Source organism: Mauremys mutica, chromosome 9 (genome assembly GCF_020497125.1).
Source record: "Mauremys mutica isolate MM-2020 ecotype Southern chromosome 9, ASM2049712v1, whole genome shotgun sequence".
NCBI lineage: Eukaryota > Metazoa > Chordata > Testudines > Geoemydidae > Mauremys > Mauremys mutica.
This window is the reverse complement of record NC_059080.1, coordinates 78735329-78754504: the sequence shown is the minus strand read 5'-3', so window position 1 is coordinate 78754504 and position 19176 is coordinate 78735329. Positions and strand designations below refer to the sequence as shown.

Genomic DNA, 19176 nt, shown 5'->3' with positions numbered 1-19176 from the left:
ACAAATACGGTACGTAAACAGCTCCACATTTCTCTTGGCAGAAGTCCTCTGGTCCCTTTCCAAAATCTCCACAGTTCAGTGCCTTCACAGCAATGCAATTCAACTGTTGTACATACAACTTTATCGAGAAGCACAAAGTAAACAAATGATTCAACTGGTGCTTGAACACTATCCAAGAAGACATCCATGAAAGAGCAGTACATTATTTAAACTCATGAAAGCTTGGATTTTATGACAGACAAAAAAGGAATGAAAACCACACCGAGGAGGAGAAAATTTATCTCTCAGTTACATGTGTGCAACCATGCTGAAATTAAAGGGGTTGCGTGTGTGTGAGAGAAGAGAAATTTGTCTCAGTCTCTGGCAGACTAGCAACCACCTTCCCTAGTATATAGGGAGCAATGCAATGTGAGCTATTTAGTGATCATTAGGAATTTAAGCCATAGATGCTTTTGTTTGGCTGCTCATCCTAAAATGGTAATTTATAATCATTTATTACAGTCATTAAAGTACATTAAGAAGAAGCAGAGAATGTTTGTGATGAGGGAAAACATGACTGGGTGTGAGTGTGAGGGACAAGAGAAATCATTCCCGTTAAATAATACTAGCAAAAGCATAGCACAAAAAACCAAAACATTTTAAAATGCCTTGTTGGAAGTAATGTGGAAGAAGACTAAACAAAAACAAGCAGGGAGATAGTCTCTAATAGCAAACTGAAACAAAAGAGATTTACTTTTCCTTCTTCCAGGAGAATGCACAGCATCAGAAAAGCCGACCTGATAGGAAAAGCTTTCTCCAAATGGAAGAAACCCTTTTAAATTACACATGTGGTCTGGATTTATTTATACAACATAGCACCCTAGGGGAACCATGTCATACATGGAGAAATATAAGTAATGCAGTGGTACCTGAAGAAGCAAGTTCAGTTACAACTGCTTTTCTTTCTTTTTTTTTTTTGTAACACATTTTCCCTGCCAGTGAAAACACAAGACAGACAGGGCTCTTGCTCTAATTTCTGAAAATGATTTCCTAATTCAGGCTTTTCCTACAGGCACAGTACTAAAATCACCCTCAGTGGTGAAAGAAATGTAACATATAAGTTAATGCATAATTCTGCCTTCTCAAGAGGAAAAGGGGACCCTCACTATATACACTACACATTGACTTGTTTGGAATGCTTCCGACTTCTGGCATTCTGAATACGTACCTTCTAACAGAAGATATAGAGTAACCATAAGAAGGGCCTAACAACCTCTGCATTGCACCATTTGATTTCTTTCCATTTTCTCTCTATGGTCATTCTTAAAAGGCATGGGGAATCTAAGGATCTGGGCCAATCAAAATACACTTTAAGTGGCAAAAGATACCAGGCTGCCCTCTAGGTTGTCAGAGAGAGACTGGTGGTTGCCTTCCCTCTCCTCCTGTGGAGGCAGCAGACTCATGTGGAGAAGCATCTGGTAGCCAGAGCTCCTCTCTACCTCCCATTCATTTCCCCTGGGTTGTCTCTGCACTTTCCCCTGTGAGATGCTGATGACTCCAGGACACTTCTCTCCCCTGCACTCAGCCCATTCTCATAAACACCCAACCATCACTCACACTTAACCCAAGAGAAACTCAGTTCCTCTCTTGTGATGGACACTTCTCCCTCCCCATGAGGCTCCACCATGAGCACTGTCCTATCTGTGGGTCAGCCTTTCACAGGGATTTCCTCTTCTGGAAGGCACCTGACTTCCCCATTTAGATGCTCTTCTCCCTTATGAGGGGCCTGGCCATTCCCATTCTTGCTCCTTTCTCCTGTTTTTGTTAGTGTAACAAATCCATGTGCTGCAGATAACATTTACGTGATCACATACACAGGAACGTCGAACTAGAACCTTTATTTTTCTCCTCAAAAGACACTGACCTGTGTCACCTGAGCTACAACAGAGCTTTCACAACTGTGATTAGTAGCAGGTCTCTTATCGTTTTTGTGGGCCAGTGACTAGAAATCAATATTGTATACAAAAAAACTAACACCTTACAACAGTAGGTGAGACCTTGTGTACAAGACGTTAGTTAGTGAAAAGAAGAGGTCCTTGTATTTACCTGAGCCTCCTACACACCAGCCTCCACCATGAATGTAAATCACTGCCCTTTTCAGCCCACTGGATTGCTTCCTGGGTATGTACAAACGGGCTGGAACATTGTTAAATTTTGTGTCAGTGACGGTCACATTTTCATCTGATATTGGTGCAGTGTACTCAATACTTGTGATCATCATCAGAACTTCCATGTAGTGCATCAGACCCAGCCACTCAGCAAACTCAGCCTAAGGTCAAAGGAAATGAAAACAAAGTAAGTTTTAACATCAGTACATCAATTATAGACTGAATCCTACCTGTACAGTACATACTATGTACAATAAGGGCCGTCCTTTGCTTTATTTAAGTTTTGCCATTAATCCTCTCCCACTGAGCTCATTCTGTAAACTAGTGGTTGCCAACTTTTCTGGGCAACTGTATCAGTTTGCCATACTAGGAGCCAAGGTGGACCATCCACTGCCCACTATTTCCCCCATCTCTTTAGTGCGTTCTCATCTGTAATGGAACTTAAGCTCTTCCAAAACCCAGCCTCATAACTGAATCGAAGGTGGGCAGAGGGAGAACTCCAGCACCCAGCGCACAAGCATATTACCATTAAGATAGAGAGCAGGAGCTGGACTTCTAGGGTGAAGGTGGTGTGGCTGGAATGCTGATGTGCTCCCGGCAGCCTGGTCTGCAGGAACAGCCTGTTTGGTGCTGTTGCAGCCCCGAAACAAAGCAACAATTTGAGTTGACCTAGGAACTGGACTGATGTCTGGTATTCATTTGTGCCCTTTTGAGTCCCCCAGGATCAGAAACCTACTCCCAAAACATGGAAGAACAAGTACTGTTAGGCACTGGCTGGAAATCACTGTCCTAAGAATTAGATAATTAAAACAAAACAAACAAACAAAAAACAAACACACATCCACCTACCAAAGCTGCCTCTCTATTTTGAAATATTGATTTTAATGGTTTGTCTTTTCACGGTGTCTTGTAATAGCAAAAATGATGTACAATAAACTGAACCCAGATCTTTCATCTGAATCTTAATTAACGTGGGACGTTCTACACCATCAGTTATTAAGGCGAACTCTTTACTGATTTCATTGTAGTTCTGCTTAAAAACTGATGGTCCTGCATATTTATTTTATTTTGTCTACATGTATTACATGTTTTATACCTTCATTTCTGTAGAAATACACAGAAACAAACACACCACATGAATCAATCAATACAAAAACAAACAAATTACAAGTGAGATAGGCCTTATATGCCAACAGGATAAGAGGGAAGATGTGGCCAATGGAACTCTTTGATCCTTCCTGAGGTAGCAGCAGGAAATTTATAGGGAGACTTTTGGTGGCTTTCCTCTCCACACCAAAAAGGAATAGGAATTTCAAATGAAGCCACATCTTCTCTGACAGGAGAAGAAATTCCCTCTGGGTTGGAGAGACAATGAGGATAGTTCACTCAATCTCTTCATCAAAAGTATCCCTTCCTTATTAATACATACAGTATTCTGCAGCAATAGTCATAAGGGATCTGCTGCCTTTGGATCTTACCTGTGTGGGAACACTACATGCTCTGTAGATTCATATTAGGGGAGGGGAAACTCTACCACTGTTATTAGGGATGCAGATGAACAAAAACAGAAGATCCAGTAGATAACCTTTCACTACCAGCATTCCACAGTGCCTGAAACATATCAGCCCACAGTCTTTCTCCCTCCAAACATCCTGTAAATAGATTTTAACGAGCTCCTGGAAGCTTATCTGTTAGGACAGTTTCAATCCCCCGGAGTGTTTAAAATGAAATTCCCCACTATAAATCTCTCTGACATACTTAACTGCCCAGAACCAGCACTGTCTGTTTTATTACATACAAACACAAAAACTTTATAGACAATGACACAGCAAAAGAGTAACTTAACAATACAAACCAAACAGAACTGGCATTGGACATAAAAATATCCAGAGCTTCCAGATATCTCAGAGCAGGCAACATACAGTATGCTATTATGGTCTTGGTTTTTTGGGGGGGGAGGGTTGGGATTTTGTTGTTGTTTTAATGGTACAGCTGACAGCGGCCAGCAATTGACTTCATCTTCCGCTTGCTTAAAGTCAAACTGCTAATTAATGGAATCTGTGCCACGGGGGCCCTCAGGAGTAATGGGAATACTAACTGCTCTTGCTGCAGGGGGCTGCCCCTGAGGTTCCATCGCAGGAGCAAGTAGAAGACCAGGATATATTGCAGTACTAAACTAGTTGATCACAATAGTCTTAAAATCTACTACGCTTTTTGGTTAATTGGTTAACAACAAATCAATAAGTGTCAGATGTTTGAAATAGTCTCTGTTCCCGACAACTGGAGGAAATTAAGAATGAAGAACTTCATGATGGTGAATATGCCTCTGGTTTGGTGGGTACCAACATGTGCCCAATGGGAGGGCATATTGTTTGTGACTGGGAAAAGCAGGGAGGCAGGATGCTCCAGTGCTTAGGGCACTACCCTAGGACTCAGGAGTCCCAAGTTTCACTTCTTGCTCCACCAGTCTTCTTGTGATGCTTAGCATCTCTGTGCCTCAGTTCCCAGTGTGTGAAAAGAGGAATAAAGAAGTTCCCTACCTCCCCAGGGTATTGTGAGGATAAATACATTAGACTGTGAGGAGTTCAGATACTAAAGTATTGGGAGCCATGTAATTATGCTCCCCTTGTTACCAGACACCACTGAAGCTTCTCTGTATAGATGTTCTCCTACACAGGTGGAGGTAGGAAGAGCGGCAACATGCTAGAAGAGACACTTGGGGTCTTGTAGGAATGTCTTGTTAAAATTCTGCCACCAGTTCAAGGGAAAGTTGGGCTAATTTCACTGCTTCTGCTGTAGTTCATCCCCTCTCTGGGGGTTCCCACAAAATGTCTGTAGCACAATCACTTCCTGTGAGTTTGGGTGGCTTTCCAGTTGGAACACATCTACTGAGAATATACAGAGCTATTCCTCACGGTCTTGGAAACGCAGATACAACGGACTAAAGTTTACTCCTAGCTAGGAAAACAAGGATTTCATTGCATGAAAAATTGGGAGGTTTCTTTTGTTTTTGTTTTGGTGCAGAACAAAACTGTCTGTGTGAGACACGTACATTCAAGTCCTTGCTCCAAATGAGGCAGAACAGGGACTCGACCCTGTCTCTTCCACATTTCATGTGAACACCCTTACCACTGGGTTATTGGGTATCTAAGGATCACTCGCTCTCCTTCCTGTTTTGATCAGAAATTACATCCTGGATCTGAGCAACCTTCCCAAGTTTTTTTTTTCTTTTTGGGGGGGGGGGGTCAAAATCTTTCCATTTCCACAAAAAGTTTTGGTTTTCACAAATTGGCATTTGTCGATAAAATGTTTGATCTGAAAACACTCGCTTCATTTTGATGCAAGGATAGTTAAACCCAGTAGGTGAACTATATGCTCCAGCCTTTTCAGCACACACCACCTTTCTCATTGCTTTGAAGGTCTGTGGGTATCTAGTTATGAGTCTGGTGTATGTCCTCTCTCAATCTTTGACAAATTATTTCTACCACATTCAGCTAAATGGCTTCAAAAGCCAGGAGGATTTTGGAAACCGAACCTTTGAGGGAGAACAACCCTCAGAAAAGTGTACACAGTGCTACCCATGCCCTTGCTGTTCTTTAGATGTTATAGCGAATCTTCTGAAAGAGGTGATTGAATCCAGCTATGAAATGCAAATTTAGGTCACAGCATTCTTGCTGCTAGTTTGAAGAGTTAAAGTATGTGTATAGTAATGTTTCTAGAACATTTGAAAAGTCTTTAGAAGTTGATTTTAGGAATATATATATTGTTAGTACTGCAAAGAATTATATGATTCTTCACCGTTTCCCTATGTAACTCCTGTAAGGTAACCAACAACATATTTCAGTTTCTCATCGTGTTCTGCCCACACCAATATTAAGCATAACTACTTTTTAAAACCTGCCTTTTAGAACTCTAAATAGCCCAGTTCAGCATGTAGGCTTATCTACTTTTGTATTCATTTATAACTTCAGTTGCATGCTAGCCAGCCGATCTTAGGCAAGCACTAAAATAGCAGAGTAATGATATATACATAACAAACAACATTGATAATAAATAAATAAATAATAATAATTGGAGATATACCAATCTCCTAGAACTGGAAGGGACCTCGAAAGGTCATCGAGTCCAGCCCCCTGCCTTCACTAGCAGGACCAATTTTTGCCCCCGATCCCTAAGTGACCCCCTCAAGGGTAGGGTAAGGTGGAGTGGGGTAGCTCAGTGGTTTGAGCATTGGCCTGCTAAACCCAGGGTTGTGAGTTCAATCCTTCATATTTTATGAAATACCTTTACTTAGCTTATTGAAGTTGTTCTGAGGAGGCAAAAACTGGTTTCCATGTCAGAGGGTCAATGTATTTGAATATGGCAGAATGGCCTTATTACAGTGGAAGGCATATTATAAATGAATCCACTGGTCTGCACATGGAGAGATCAAACAATCTCATTAGCTTTTCAGTTTAGAGTTTTGCAGGGCCTGTGACCATTAGCTGTTCCAAGCGGTAGTTGGAAAAACATTAACATTTTCCAAATAATCCCTGATTATTTCAGAGATTGTCACCATTTAGGGGCAGTTGTCTGTGTGACGATTTAATATATGATACTCAAAATCAAAATAGCAGAAGAGTTAGGAACCCAGGAATCAGACTCAAGGTCCATCTAGTCCAATATCCTGTCTCTGACCATAGCCAGCACTCAGATGCTTCAGAAGAAGTTGCAAGAAAACCTCACATTAGGTAGAGGTGGGATAATGAGAGACCACATTGCGGTCCTCTTAATCCCTTACAGTTAGAAAAGGACTTAAACCCTGAAGCATAAAGTTTTATACTTCTTCCAAAATTTAGGCTACTATTTACTACTATAGCACTGGATATGCTTGTTATTGGTATACACATCCTACCTTTATTTGAATCTTCCTAAGGTTTTGCCCTCAGTGACATCTGCTGGCGATAAGTTCGACAGTCTAATTTCATGTAGTGTGAAAAGATTGGTTTTGAACCCTTTAGCTTCCTTGAATTTCACCTTATTTTAATGTTGCGAGAGAGGGAGAACAAAAGCTACCAATGCATCTTCTCAAGACCATTAGAGACTTTTATTAGGTCCGTTCTTGTTTGTTCGTTTCATTTCTAAGTTAAACGATCCCAATCTTTTCCATTTCCATTTTCGTAGGAGAGTTTTTCCCATGCCCATAATCATTTTTGTTGCCCTTTTCTGAATCCCCTCTATTCTGCAATCTCCTTTTTGAGATGGGTGACCAGTACTGCATGCCATATTCTGGATGAAGCCACACTGTTGATGTATAGATTTACTTTTCTAGAACTGTTTACTTATGTAAATATTGGGTAAAAACTCTGGCGTAACTCCATTGACCCCTACTGAATGTCACCCACTGTCTCCTTTGAAATCATATACAGAGGTTTGGGCCAACTTTTTTCTTCTTTTTGTTTTGCAGAGTGCTAAGAACCGTTGTTATTGCTATCAGTATATAGGCTGCCTGCAAAAATGATGCACCTCTGTGGATTATAATTCTTTGCTCCTGAGGGAAGGCTATGTTACCTTCCACTTCTCCTTTCCATCTGCAGCAACAGTCTTCCACAGCTCTAGTTACACTCACATTGTGCATGGAGCTGACTGTAAAAGCGAAAGGGAAAGGGACAGGAGTTTGGGTCAAATTCTGTTGCAACCAACTGATCTTTTTTAAAGCTTTGAATAATGCAGCTACTCTTTCCTGTTTTGTTTGCCTGAACTGAGCATTAAAAACAATTTTCATCTGTACATAAACCAAATAATGAAGAGATTATATGCCAGGGCATGTATGTCACGAGGCTGTCTCGTGACAGCCAAGCTCTGTTTCAGCATCCTACTTCTGCCTCGCCAGTCATGTGTTACACACATGAATTTTTCTCCCCAGTCCTGCAGAGAACCACTGCCTGAACTCTACCCGTGGTGCTGATTCAATGTTGCCTATAGTGTAATTCTCTCTTTGCCTGATTTAAGTAGTCTGCTAACCACAGGGCAGGAATAATAAGATCTGAAACATCTCTAATATAACATTAGTGCCCCTGTGTGCCCTTTCCCCATTATTTTTTTTACTTTTCCAATTCTGTCTGGGATAATGAATGCACCAACTACTTAGTATTCTATTCCATTCCTCAGAAGGGTATGATAATTTCCTTTCCATTTTTATAAGCCAGTTCAGTAGATTTTGATAGAAATACCTAGACACCGGGGTTATTCCTTATTCTGCTGAAAAGTGCCAGCAGAACTGCCATCCCAGGTGGACAGAGGGATTGAAATTTACCCAGCTCGTCGAAATCTTGGGATTGATAAGGGTGTAACAGCGCTGCTGTAACAGTTGGGGAAAGGCCACGGTCATGCTGTTTCCCTTTCTCTGCCATATGACCTGAATATCAATGTAAACATTCGGAATTTTCTGTAGTAGCTCAGTTATGTCACACGTCTTTTGAAAAAACAAAGGTTTCTCCAGCTGAAGTGATTAGTGGTAAACACAGGCTATTTCACATTCTTTGCTCACCACCAGTCTAACATCTCAGTTCAGAAGCCAGGGATTTCACAAATAATAATTGTCAAAGTATTTATGTCAGTCACAGCAGTAGCATTCCTATTTACTCTTCATTGTGTTTGCCACATACGTTCTACAGCTAATCTCTCCAAAATCAAACATTCAGGTAATGTCGATGTGAAGTTTCCTCAGTGCTGTTTCTGAATGCATCAGTGTAAACAGAGAGGATATAAGCTTAAAAAGAAATCTGCCTTGTGTTTTCTCTGGCTTGTTTCTTCTTCCACCTGCTTTTCCCCGCTACCCCCCTTCCAGTGGAACTCTGGGTTTTAAAAAATATTGAAACCTAGTTCTTATGTTGCTTTAAAATGTTTAGCAAGAACATGATGAGATTATGATACATGAGCAATGGAATAACAGAGCAATGCCACAGTGGCTGGCAAGCAAATCAAGGATTCAGCATCTGAAATTAAAATCAGACTCTTAGAATTAGACACTATTTAACTGTTATCATACAAGGCTTATCACAAGTGATTCTGTGGGGGGCTGAGGGAGAGACATTGGGCCAGATTCTGATGTCACTTATGTGGAGTGATTATTATGCTGTCTCCATATCATGTGCCGGCTCCCTGAAATTGTAGCACATTTTGGCAATGAGTTATTGGTATTTTCTTTTAGCTGAAGGACCAAATATAGTCTGGACCATAAAGTGAGTATTATTCATGATTTGTGGGCATTACAGTGTAGTTTTAATTGCCACTGAGACAGCTAGCAATAACTTTGTTGTAATCGTGGTCTGGCACATGCCAGTAGCAGAATTTGCAGTTTATTGTGAAAGTTTAATATATGATCTGGAAAGCAGAGCTCATGCTAAGAATTATATATTGGTTCCCTTCCTCCATCTCATTTTCATTGACCCAGGGGTGGTAGCCATGGAGCTGTGTGAACAGAAGTACAGTTTGCCGGTACTTTTCCTTATTCTCTTTCACTTTGTTCTCTCCTTCCCCTTATTGGATTTATAGTTTAATAACTGACTTTCCTTTTGTATAAGGTAGCACCCCTCTACCTTATCATTTAGTCTATGTAATCTGGATCAGATTTCCCATATTATGAGAAACACCAACAAAAAAGGGCTGGAGAAAAGAAGAAACTCCAAAAGTTTCCTATTGCAAATGTTACTTGCATCATCATCATCATCTTAGGTGGGCAGGTGGGCTACAATTTTGGAGACCATGAACCCTCCTGGCCCTCTGCATCTCCTGAAAAAGGAACGGCCTCCCATGAGCTGTTCCACAGGAATGCTAGTGCTTCATTGACCTTGGCCCCAAGGGAAGTTTGGTATCAACAACATCAGCATAGTCCTAGTATTAGTAAAACTAGACACCAATTACGGATACCTGAGCAACCTGCGAGTAGGTAACAGGCCACATTCAGAAGTGACATACGGAAGTTGGGGGTAAGCAGTAAAATAGTGTTATTTATACTACTAAAATGAGTAACTTACATGCAAAGGACTGAAGAGGAGCTACACAGCAACTTCCACATCCTCAATATGTAAATTACTCATTTTACACATGCACAAAATGCCAGATGTTTGCAAGTGACACGTTTGCCATTTACACATTTTACAATCAATTTACACCACACATGCAACTTTTGCACCACTACTTAACACACTGCTGAATTTAGCCCAGCAAGCCAGAGTTTGATCTCAATTACACCAACATAAATCCATGCAGCTTCACTGATGTTTGTGGAGCTATTTTAGATTCACATTTTAATGTTACTAAATAGACCCAAGGATCTGCCATCATGTATTTTGATTTAATAGTAAGATATAGTTTTCAATAATTGGATGGGTTTAATCCAAATCATTTAACAAAGCTCAGGAGAATGTATTGAAGAAAGCAAGACTGTGTTGGCAGATGGATTGAATAAGATCACATAACAGGTCTTTTCTGTCTTTAATTTCTAGCAGTCTGGAATAGCCAGCTTCACAGTGCAGTTACCACGTGCTTCTCCAAAGGCAGGGCAGCTCTCATTCTTGTGTCTTTGCACCACCCATGAATGTGGTTTTCCTCATGAGAAAGTTCTGCAGCCCCTGCTTGTCATCCCAGACATGCACCGCGATGTGATCCCACCACTCAGTGCTTGTTTCCTGAGCCCATAAGCAGTGTTCCACTGTGGTCAGCGCCTCCGTGAATGCCACAAGCAATCTAGTGTCGTAGCTACTATGTGTGGCAAGATCAATATCGCACTCCTCTTGCCTTTGTAGTTTAAAGAATAACTCCACTGCCACTCGTGACATGTTGGTCAGAGAGAGCATCAGTTTAGGATCACGGAGCAAACAGGAAGGGGACTTTCAAATTTTAGGCTAGTCTTCAAATGACCCTGCACACTTCCATCAACACAACTCCAACGGTCAACTTTCCACGGAGAGAGCACGGAGCAAACAGGAAGGGGACTTTCAAATTTGCAAAGGAATGTCGGGGTGGGGATGATGGTTGGTCACCTGAGGGCAAGGCAGTAGAGTTCAAACCGATGGCCAGAGAGGCGATAACAGGCATTGTGGGACACCTCCCGGAGGCCAATCGCAGCACTTCTAATCACCATGGTGTCTACACTGGCACCGCAGCGCTGTAGCCCCAGCGCAGAAAGCTGTACGTCTTTCATCGGAGTGGTATTTTTAGAGCGCTACAACTGTGCAGTTTCTGAGCACTATATGGCTTAGCAGTGTGTACACCTTGGGAGTTACAGCACAGAAAGCTGCTTTACTGTGCAGAAACTTGCCAGTGTAGACAAGGCCTTAGTAACTACAGCAGCTAATTAGCTAGTCAACCACAAACTCTTGCAAAATTATGATGTAACTTCTTCTGTTACCTTTTTTCCTATTTTGTATACTTTATGCCTGTAAATTAGTAACAGAGTAGATCACATTATTATATTTGTTACAGTATCACAAGGTATAATCCTGAAAAATGACAATTAAGATTTAAAAAACTGTATCAAAAGATTAAAGCTATCAAAGTATTCTTAATAGACCTCTTCAGTTTTGAGGACGCTGCATTTCAGTTAGTGGCCTAGGCAACCATAGAAGGACTGCAAGCAGTCTGGACCATGCTGTCAATTTTAAATAGAAATGTGATCTATACCTATATAAAAACAAATCTTTAATGATAATATCTAATGAGGTATTTATTTTGCATGAAAGAAACTGAGACATTCAAATGGCATGTTTGAGAAGCCAATGTGAGGTGTAAATCTTTGAGCTGAATCACCAGAAGTTTTATAAGCCCTGATCAACCATATGTTTGGCACATATGCAGACTAGGATCATTTCATAGGCAGGACTCCCTCACCTTGCCACTGCAGTTCAGGGACTGTAGTGGTGCAGAATTGTGTACAGCTGATTTTTATGATTTCTTTCATGGTTCTTTCCTTTTAGGAACTGACCAAGCACAACACCTAGCACAACACGTCCTGGTCTATAATTAGCAGTCCTAGCACTACAGTAACACAAACAAAAATGGGTCAAATGACTTTATATTGGTTTGGGATGAGCTACTAAACAAGGACAACACCATCAAGGAGTGTGATGAGACTTTACATAAAGATTCTATTAGAAGTTCAAAAGTGGTGATGGAAAGAGTATGGAGTCATGCAAATTTGGCCAAAGGGTCACACTGCAAATGGGCCCACGGAAAGTAACTTGTAGGAGAGAATTATTGACTGCAGCTAAGCAAGCAGGTATTCAGCATATGGTTCAACATGTCTTACAAAAACTGCTATGGCATGAGATGCTTTGCATGAAGACACTGGATTTTTCCAGGCAAAGTTGTAAGAAGTCATAAAGAAGAGTAAGAGACACCCTGTTTTCTCACTGGATGATGAGAAAGGACACCTCAGATTCTGGCTGGACATTTCAAATCTTTATCAGAACTATGGGTCAGTTTCTTTGCCAAAAAGAGGACCCAGGCTATGCCATCCAGCAGAAAAATGTACAAAATACCGTGTTGTTCAATATATCGTGCCCTGAAGCCAAAACATCTGGATGAGGGAGTTTGGACAGATGTTATTGCCTGGCCAGTGAGAGTGACCCTTCTGTTAACAACTAGTCTTGTTATGGTCTAGAAGACATGCTAAATCAAAAGTAACTGAGCATTGAAGCAGGGGAAACTCATTACACTAATTAAATCCAGTACTATTTAGAAGAGAAAGTAGCAAGAGCTACTGCAAGAAACCTTGAGTCTTTCAGAGCTCTGTGGAACTTTGAGGTTGATTTTGGTCAAAAGAACTAACAGCTTCTTAGACAAAGAGGGGAGGGAGCTTTAAATTGGCTTGCAAGCTAGATATTTATCACTATTTGAAACTTTGGGGTAAAGTGGTATAAGAGCGTATGAGATACGTTGTGGATAATTTTGATGCTATTCTACTTTATTACCTCCATATTTTGTTTTTGTTTTTGTTTAATGTGTGATAGTCTTCTATATGTACAAGTGACAAAGCTTGGCTGCAAGTATCCCCTTGGCAAGGTAATTTTGAACTGAATTAACATTCTTTGATAATTAAGTAGCTTGGTTAAAGTTCTAGATTCTATGGTAGAACTGTTTGGTTGAACTGACATGAGCTATGCCACCATTCCATTGGCAAATAAACTTGATTGGAATTAAGAAAGGATCCATAGTTCCATGTTAGTACCAACAAATCACCTGCCCAGACTGGTACTGAAGTAACACAAAAGTTTTCCTTTGTAAGAAGATTGTGGTAAGATGCTGAATGAATTAAACTGATTTATTATCTCTGAAAAGATGTAACATCCCATGTTGAGTTCAGTTTTTGACACTAAACTATTATCTAACCATTCTTATTTAGCTGTAGGTAATTTCTTATTTGCTTTAAAAGCTATTTTGTCTAATCAAATAAAAATAATAATGATCCTGCCTATACTTTACTTAAGCTAAAAAGATCCAAAGAACAATGAGAAACCTTGTAGAGGCAACTGGTTAATTAAAATTATTTAACCAATGTGTGTTTTCTCTCACACTCCCTGTACTTCCTGTTTCTGTTCCCCAGACTATCCATTTAACTCCATATTATTTATTCCAGTCATATCCCAATGCCCCATCAGCACTAGGGCCATATAGTGCTAGGTGCTGTACAAACACATAGTAGGAAATGGTCCCTGTCCCAACAAGCTTGGAATGTAAACGGACAGTAATTGACAAATTCCTGGTCTATCAGACAACCTGCTCTGCCACAGCTAAACCTAGGTGCCTAAATTCATGCACCCAAGTTTGAAAGTCTGCCCTAAATTCAAGAAGGCACAATAAGCTTTAGCATCTATAAGATTTTTGATTTTTAAAAAAGCATCATGCATTGTCTGCTAAATCCTTTACACTGAGTTTACCTTTAAACCTAATAGGTTTATTTAAACTGGTTCTGCATTAGATGCCTAAGCAACCTCTTGTTTCTGAAAATGTGTTTAATACTTTAATGAATTTACAACCAAACATAATTACTAACTTCCATTTAATTCCTAGAAATAATCGTATAACTCAACATAAGCCCTGAAAGGGGTGTTAAATTACTACAAGCTAGGCTTTGGCTACACTTACACTTCAAAGCGCTGCCGCGGCAGCGCTTTGAAGCGCTAAGTGTAGTCAAAGCGCCAGTGCTGGGAGAGAGCTCTCCCAGCGCTGTCCGTACTCCACCTCCCTGTGGGGAATAACGGACAGCGCTGGGAGCCGCGCTCCCAGCGCTGGGGCTTTGACCACACTGGCGCTTTGCAGCGCCGCAATTTGCAGCGCTGGAGAGGGTGTGTTTTCACACCCTGCTGCAGCGCTGCAAAATTGTAAGTGTAGCCAAGCCCCTAGTTTTATTAAAGGTGATTAGGTGCTTTTGAAAATTCAACTAGGCAGCTGAACACCTAACTCTAGGAGTTAGATGCTTTTGAAAGTCTCCCTGGGTGCATATATGCATATTTCGGTGCCTGAAGGCCTTTACAAATCAGGCCCTGCATCTAAATGCATATATAGTGAAATTGTCCAAAGAATGCTAAAACACATTCTGTGGAAAATGTCAACACAGTTAACAGTGGGAAACCCACAGCAAAACCCTGCACAGTGATTTGCCAAAGGCATGTGAATGGGAACATAAAGATATATTTGATTAAGTAGAATGGTAGAAGTATGTATACAAAGTTCATTTATTAGTGTTTGAATAACGGTGGCATCATAGCAAAATTTTCGGAAGCATTCTCAATCCCTCGCTAACTTCATGGGAGAAATGTTCAGTCTGAAAATTTAAAGCTGACTTCTCTCTGCTGCTCCAAATGTGAAAGAAACATTCTCCTGGCATGCATGTCATGTTAATGGGAAGAACTTGTGTGTCACAATGGAAAAATATCTCCCCCACCTTTAAACATTCAGCAGCACTTTTAGCTTAAAATGTACATGCTTCCCTTCTTACCTCTGACACTTGCCCATTTAGTGGAGGTGGTGAGAGGGAAGTGATATAAGCATTCACAGATCAATAGATTTGGAATGCCAGAAGGGACTATTATGACCATCTAGTCTGATCTCCTGCATAACACAGGCCAGAGAACCTCACCCACTAAGTTCTGCATCAGGCCCATAACTTCTGAACTATAGCATATCATTTTAGTCAGATAGCCAATACTGATTTAAAGACTTTGTGATGGTCCCTACGTAAGTTGTTCCAATGGTTAAGAATTCTTCAAAATTGTGCTGTATTACTAGTCTGAATTTCTCTAGCATCAGCTTCCAACCAGAGACCTAGAGGTGCCCACTTTGGGGTTTGTTTGTTTTTTCAGCTTGTCAAATACTTTATTATAATAACAATAATGTTGAGCACTTCTATAGCATTTTCCATCAAAGAGTTTTGCAGATGAATCACCACAGCACCCCCTCAAGATGGGCAAGTACCATACTAAACTGAGGAAGAAATGATCATGAAAGTCAATCTGGAATATAGTAATACCCATGCTCCCAATCTGGTGCTCAGAACATCCTCCCCAAAACAACTCAAGATCTGAAAATCTGTTTCAGAAACAAAGAATAAATACTTCATATCCAAACTACCCAAACAATAGGAGGTAGCTGAGAATAAGAGAATGCATCTGTGACTGCTGTTGCAAGAGGTTGTGGGTATATGCAGAACAATTTATATTTTTTATCTTGTGTATTTCTATGTAAGCTGAATGTATATTAGGGCTGTCAAGTGATTAAAAAAATTAATCGTGATTAATCGCGCAATTAAAATTATTCACACAGTTAAACAATAATATAAAAATATTTATTTAAATATTTTTGGACGTTTTCTACATTTTCAAATATATTGATTTCAATTACAATGCAGAACACAAAGTGTACAGTGCTCACTTTATATTTACTTTTTATTATAAGTGTTTGCTCTGTAAACAAAATCAATAGTATATTCCAATTTACCTAAAACAAGTACTGTAGTGCAATCTCTTCATTATGAAAATTGAACTTATAAACATAGAATTATGTACAAAAAAATAACTGCATTCAAAAATAAAACAATGTCAAACTTGAGAACCTACAACTCAGTCTTACTTCAGCCAATCGCTCAGACAAACAAGTTTGGGTTACAATTTGCAGGAAATATTGCTGCCCGCTTCTTGCTTACAATGTCACCTGAAAGTGAGAACAGGCATTTGCATGGCACTGTTGTAGCTGGCGTTGCAAGATATTTACGTGCCAGATGCGCTAAAAATTCATATGTCCCAGAGGCGGGGGGGGGGCAAGTGGGGCAATTTGCCCCAGGCCCCAGGCTTCACGGGGGCCCCCACAAGAACGGCTGAGGCTTCCTCCCCGGCCCTAGCCGGACCCAACCCCGCCTCCGCCCTTCTCCTGGAGCCTCAGCGCATCCAGGAGCATCCCTGGACAGCGCTGCACCGTGGCTCCGGTGGGGTCCCTGAGCTCCGCCCCGCTCAGAGGCATGTGGTGAGGGGGCAGGGCTGCGAGCTCCAGGCTGAGCTCAGCTCCCTCTGCTCGGCCCGGAGCTCGCAGCCCCGCCCCCTGACCACGCGGCTCTGAGCGGGGCGGAGCTCAGGGGCCCCGCCGGAGCCACGCTGCAGCTGTCAAGCGAGGCTGCTGGATGCGCTGAGGCTCCGGGTGAGGCGGGAGCCGGGGGTAAGGGGCCAGGGCCGGGGCGGTTGGCTGGCTAAGGGGCAGGAAATCCCAGGGACAGTCAGGGCACAGGGAGGGGGCAGAGGTTGGAGGGGTGATCAGGGAATCGGGGGGTTGGATCGTGGGCATTCCAGGGGTCTGTCAGGACTCAGCGGGGGGTAGATAGAGGACAGGGAGCAGGGGTGGGGTCCCGGGGTGGTGGTTTGGGGTGGGGTCTCTGGGGGATGGTGAGGGGACAAGGAGCAGGAAGGGTCGGGGATTCTGAGGGGGGGTGGTTGGGGGGCAGGAAGTGGGGGGGTCAGATAGGGGGCAGAGCCAGGCTGTTTGGGAGGCACAGCCTTCCCTACCCTAAAGCTCATTCAGCAGTTTGAGGCTTGCAGAAGAGCCAAGCTGTTAGCTTTTCCATTAGGGCTTCCATCCCTTTCACTTCTCAAATGCCAAATTATAGTCTACATTTAATTTCAGTGCCATAGGGAGATTCATGTCAGGGGAGGGTAGCTTCCTTTAAGATTAACCACTGGGGGAGGGATCACATGAGAAGAGCAATATCCTTCCCAACCCTACCAAGGGAGACCCCCCCTCCCCTACATTCCCTGAGGCTCCAGAGGGGTTAATTCAGTGGTTCTCAAACTTTTATACTGGTGACCCCTTTCACATAGCAAACCTCTGAGTGTGACACTCCTCCCCCTTATAAATTAAAAACACTTTTTTATATATTTAACACTATTATAAATGCTGGAGGCAAAGCGGGGTTTGAGGTGGAGGCTGACAGCTCGCGACCCCCAGTAATAACCTCATAACCAGTTTGAGAACCCCTAGGTTAATTTAATTTTAGCACCCTGTGTCCATTCACATGCATGTGCTATTTTGAGCATTTCAGTTTTCACAACATAGGCTCATCCCAGATTCTGGAACAAGCTCAAATGCTCAGTTCGTGGAGGATGTACATAAGCTATACTAAAGACAAACCCACAGTAACTGTCTCCACTTTGTGAGGGACCCCAGGGAGCCAGTCTCTAGGAAACAGATAAATCCATGGTGGTTAAGTCCATTAATGGCTATTAGCCAATATGGGTAAGGAATGGTGTCCCTAGCCTCTGTTTGTGAGGGTGGAGATGGATGGCAGAAGAGAGATCACTTGATCATTACCTGTTAGGTTTACTTGTTGATGTTTTTTAAATCCCAAGAAGTGTTCAGCCTTTTTACAGAATTTTAATTGTCAATCCACTTCTTCAGGTTTCAAGGGATATCAGTTAAAAATGTCACTTCTATCCCTACTACTATTGTAACACCTGAGATTTCTATAACTGGCAGATAAGAAAACATTTCCTCCATTTTTGCAGTTTCTTTACTTTGTGCATTTGACAGCACTTTGTGTATAGTAACTTTCAGAATCTGCCATGAATAGTAAATTGATTTTCCTTTTTTGGTGTGGGAACAGCAATAGGGAAGAGAAAAATATTTTTAAAAGTAAGGAACTCTGATTATAAAGCCCCTAAAATTGCCATGTGCACTGCCTAAAAGAGCTGTTAATTGTTCTGGTTCTCTCTCACTGAAAAAGACTTCAAGTTCAAGGTGTCCCTTTAAGATGAAATCCACGTAGCTGAATAAGCAGTGAATTTACCAAAACGACTGAAGAGAACTCAGCATAGGGGACATTCTAATCCAGAGTCCTGAAGGCAAGAAAAATGTTTGACAAAATGTAGATTACTCAGGCAACAAAGGCTTATACACATTGACTTAACTCTTGTACACAATTACTTCATTACACGGAGAGAAAACACACACAGAGCCCTGTGTAGCCATACACCACACCCAGTCTTTCCAGTGTGTTCCCAGAGATCAGACCCCAGCTCTGCTATCAAATGGCTTGGAGATGGAAGACTATTCTTGGTATTAACATATAAATGAGCAAACTAAGGTCCACCATCTTGTAATCCTCACCACACAGTTGGAAACCTGTGACCAAAGAGAGCCCCACTGAAATCAGTGGGACTCTGGACAGACATGTGCCTGCTAGTTTGGATCCAATCACAAGATGGAGGTGTAAACCTCCCACTTTAGTTCAGAATTCTTGTATCCATTGCAGCATGCTTTTCATGCTCAAAGTAGGGGAGAGCAGAACTCAGCGGTGTTGGTTTTAAAACTCAACAGCATGCCATATCAACATTTCCAGGTAAAAGTAAGCTGAGTATATATTGCATCCACACTCAGGAATAGACTTCAGTGGAGCAATGCTAATTTACATCCTCTGAGGATCTGGCCCTTGAAATCTGAAACCAGGGAAATCTTTGCACAATGTGGGCTTGGAAAGCATAGGCTACACTCCCCATGATATTTG

General features: G+C 41.6%; 1 protein-coding gene across 3 annotated transcripts in view; it reads right to left on the bottom strand.

Moving 5' to 3' along the window:
- Positions 1-19176, bottom strand: part of AADAC (arylacetamide deacetylase) — a 106370-nt gene that overhangs the window by 7419 nt on the left and 79775 nt on the right. For all 3 annotated transcript variants that reach the window (XM_045030784.1, XM_045030782.1, XM_045030783.1), the window contains exon 2: positions 2086-2308. In XM_045030784.1, coding sequence (XP_044886719.1) covers positions 2086-2281 — 196 coding nt within the window. In that variant the 5' untranslated portion in view covers positions 2282-2308. The remainder of the gene's footprint in view (positions 1-2085; positions 2309-19176) is intronic.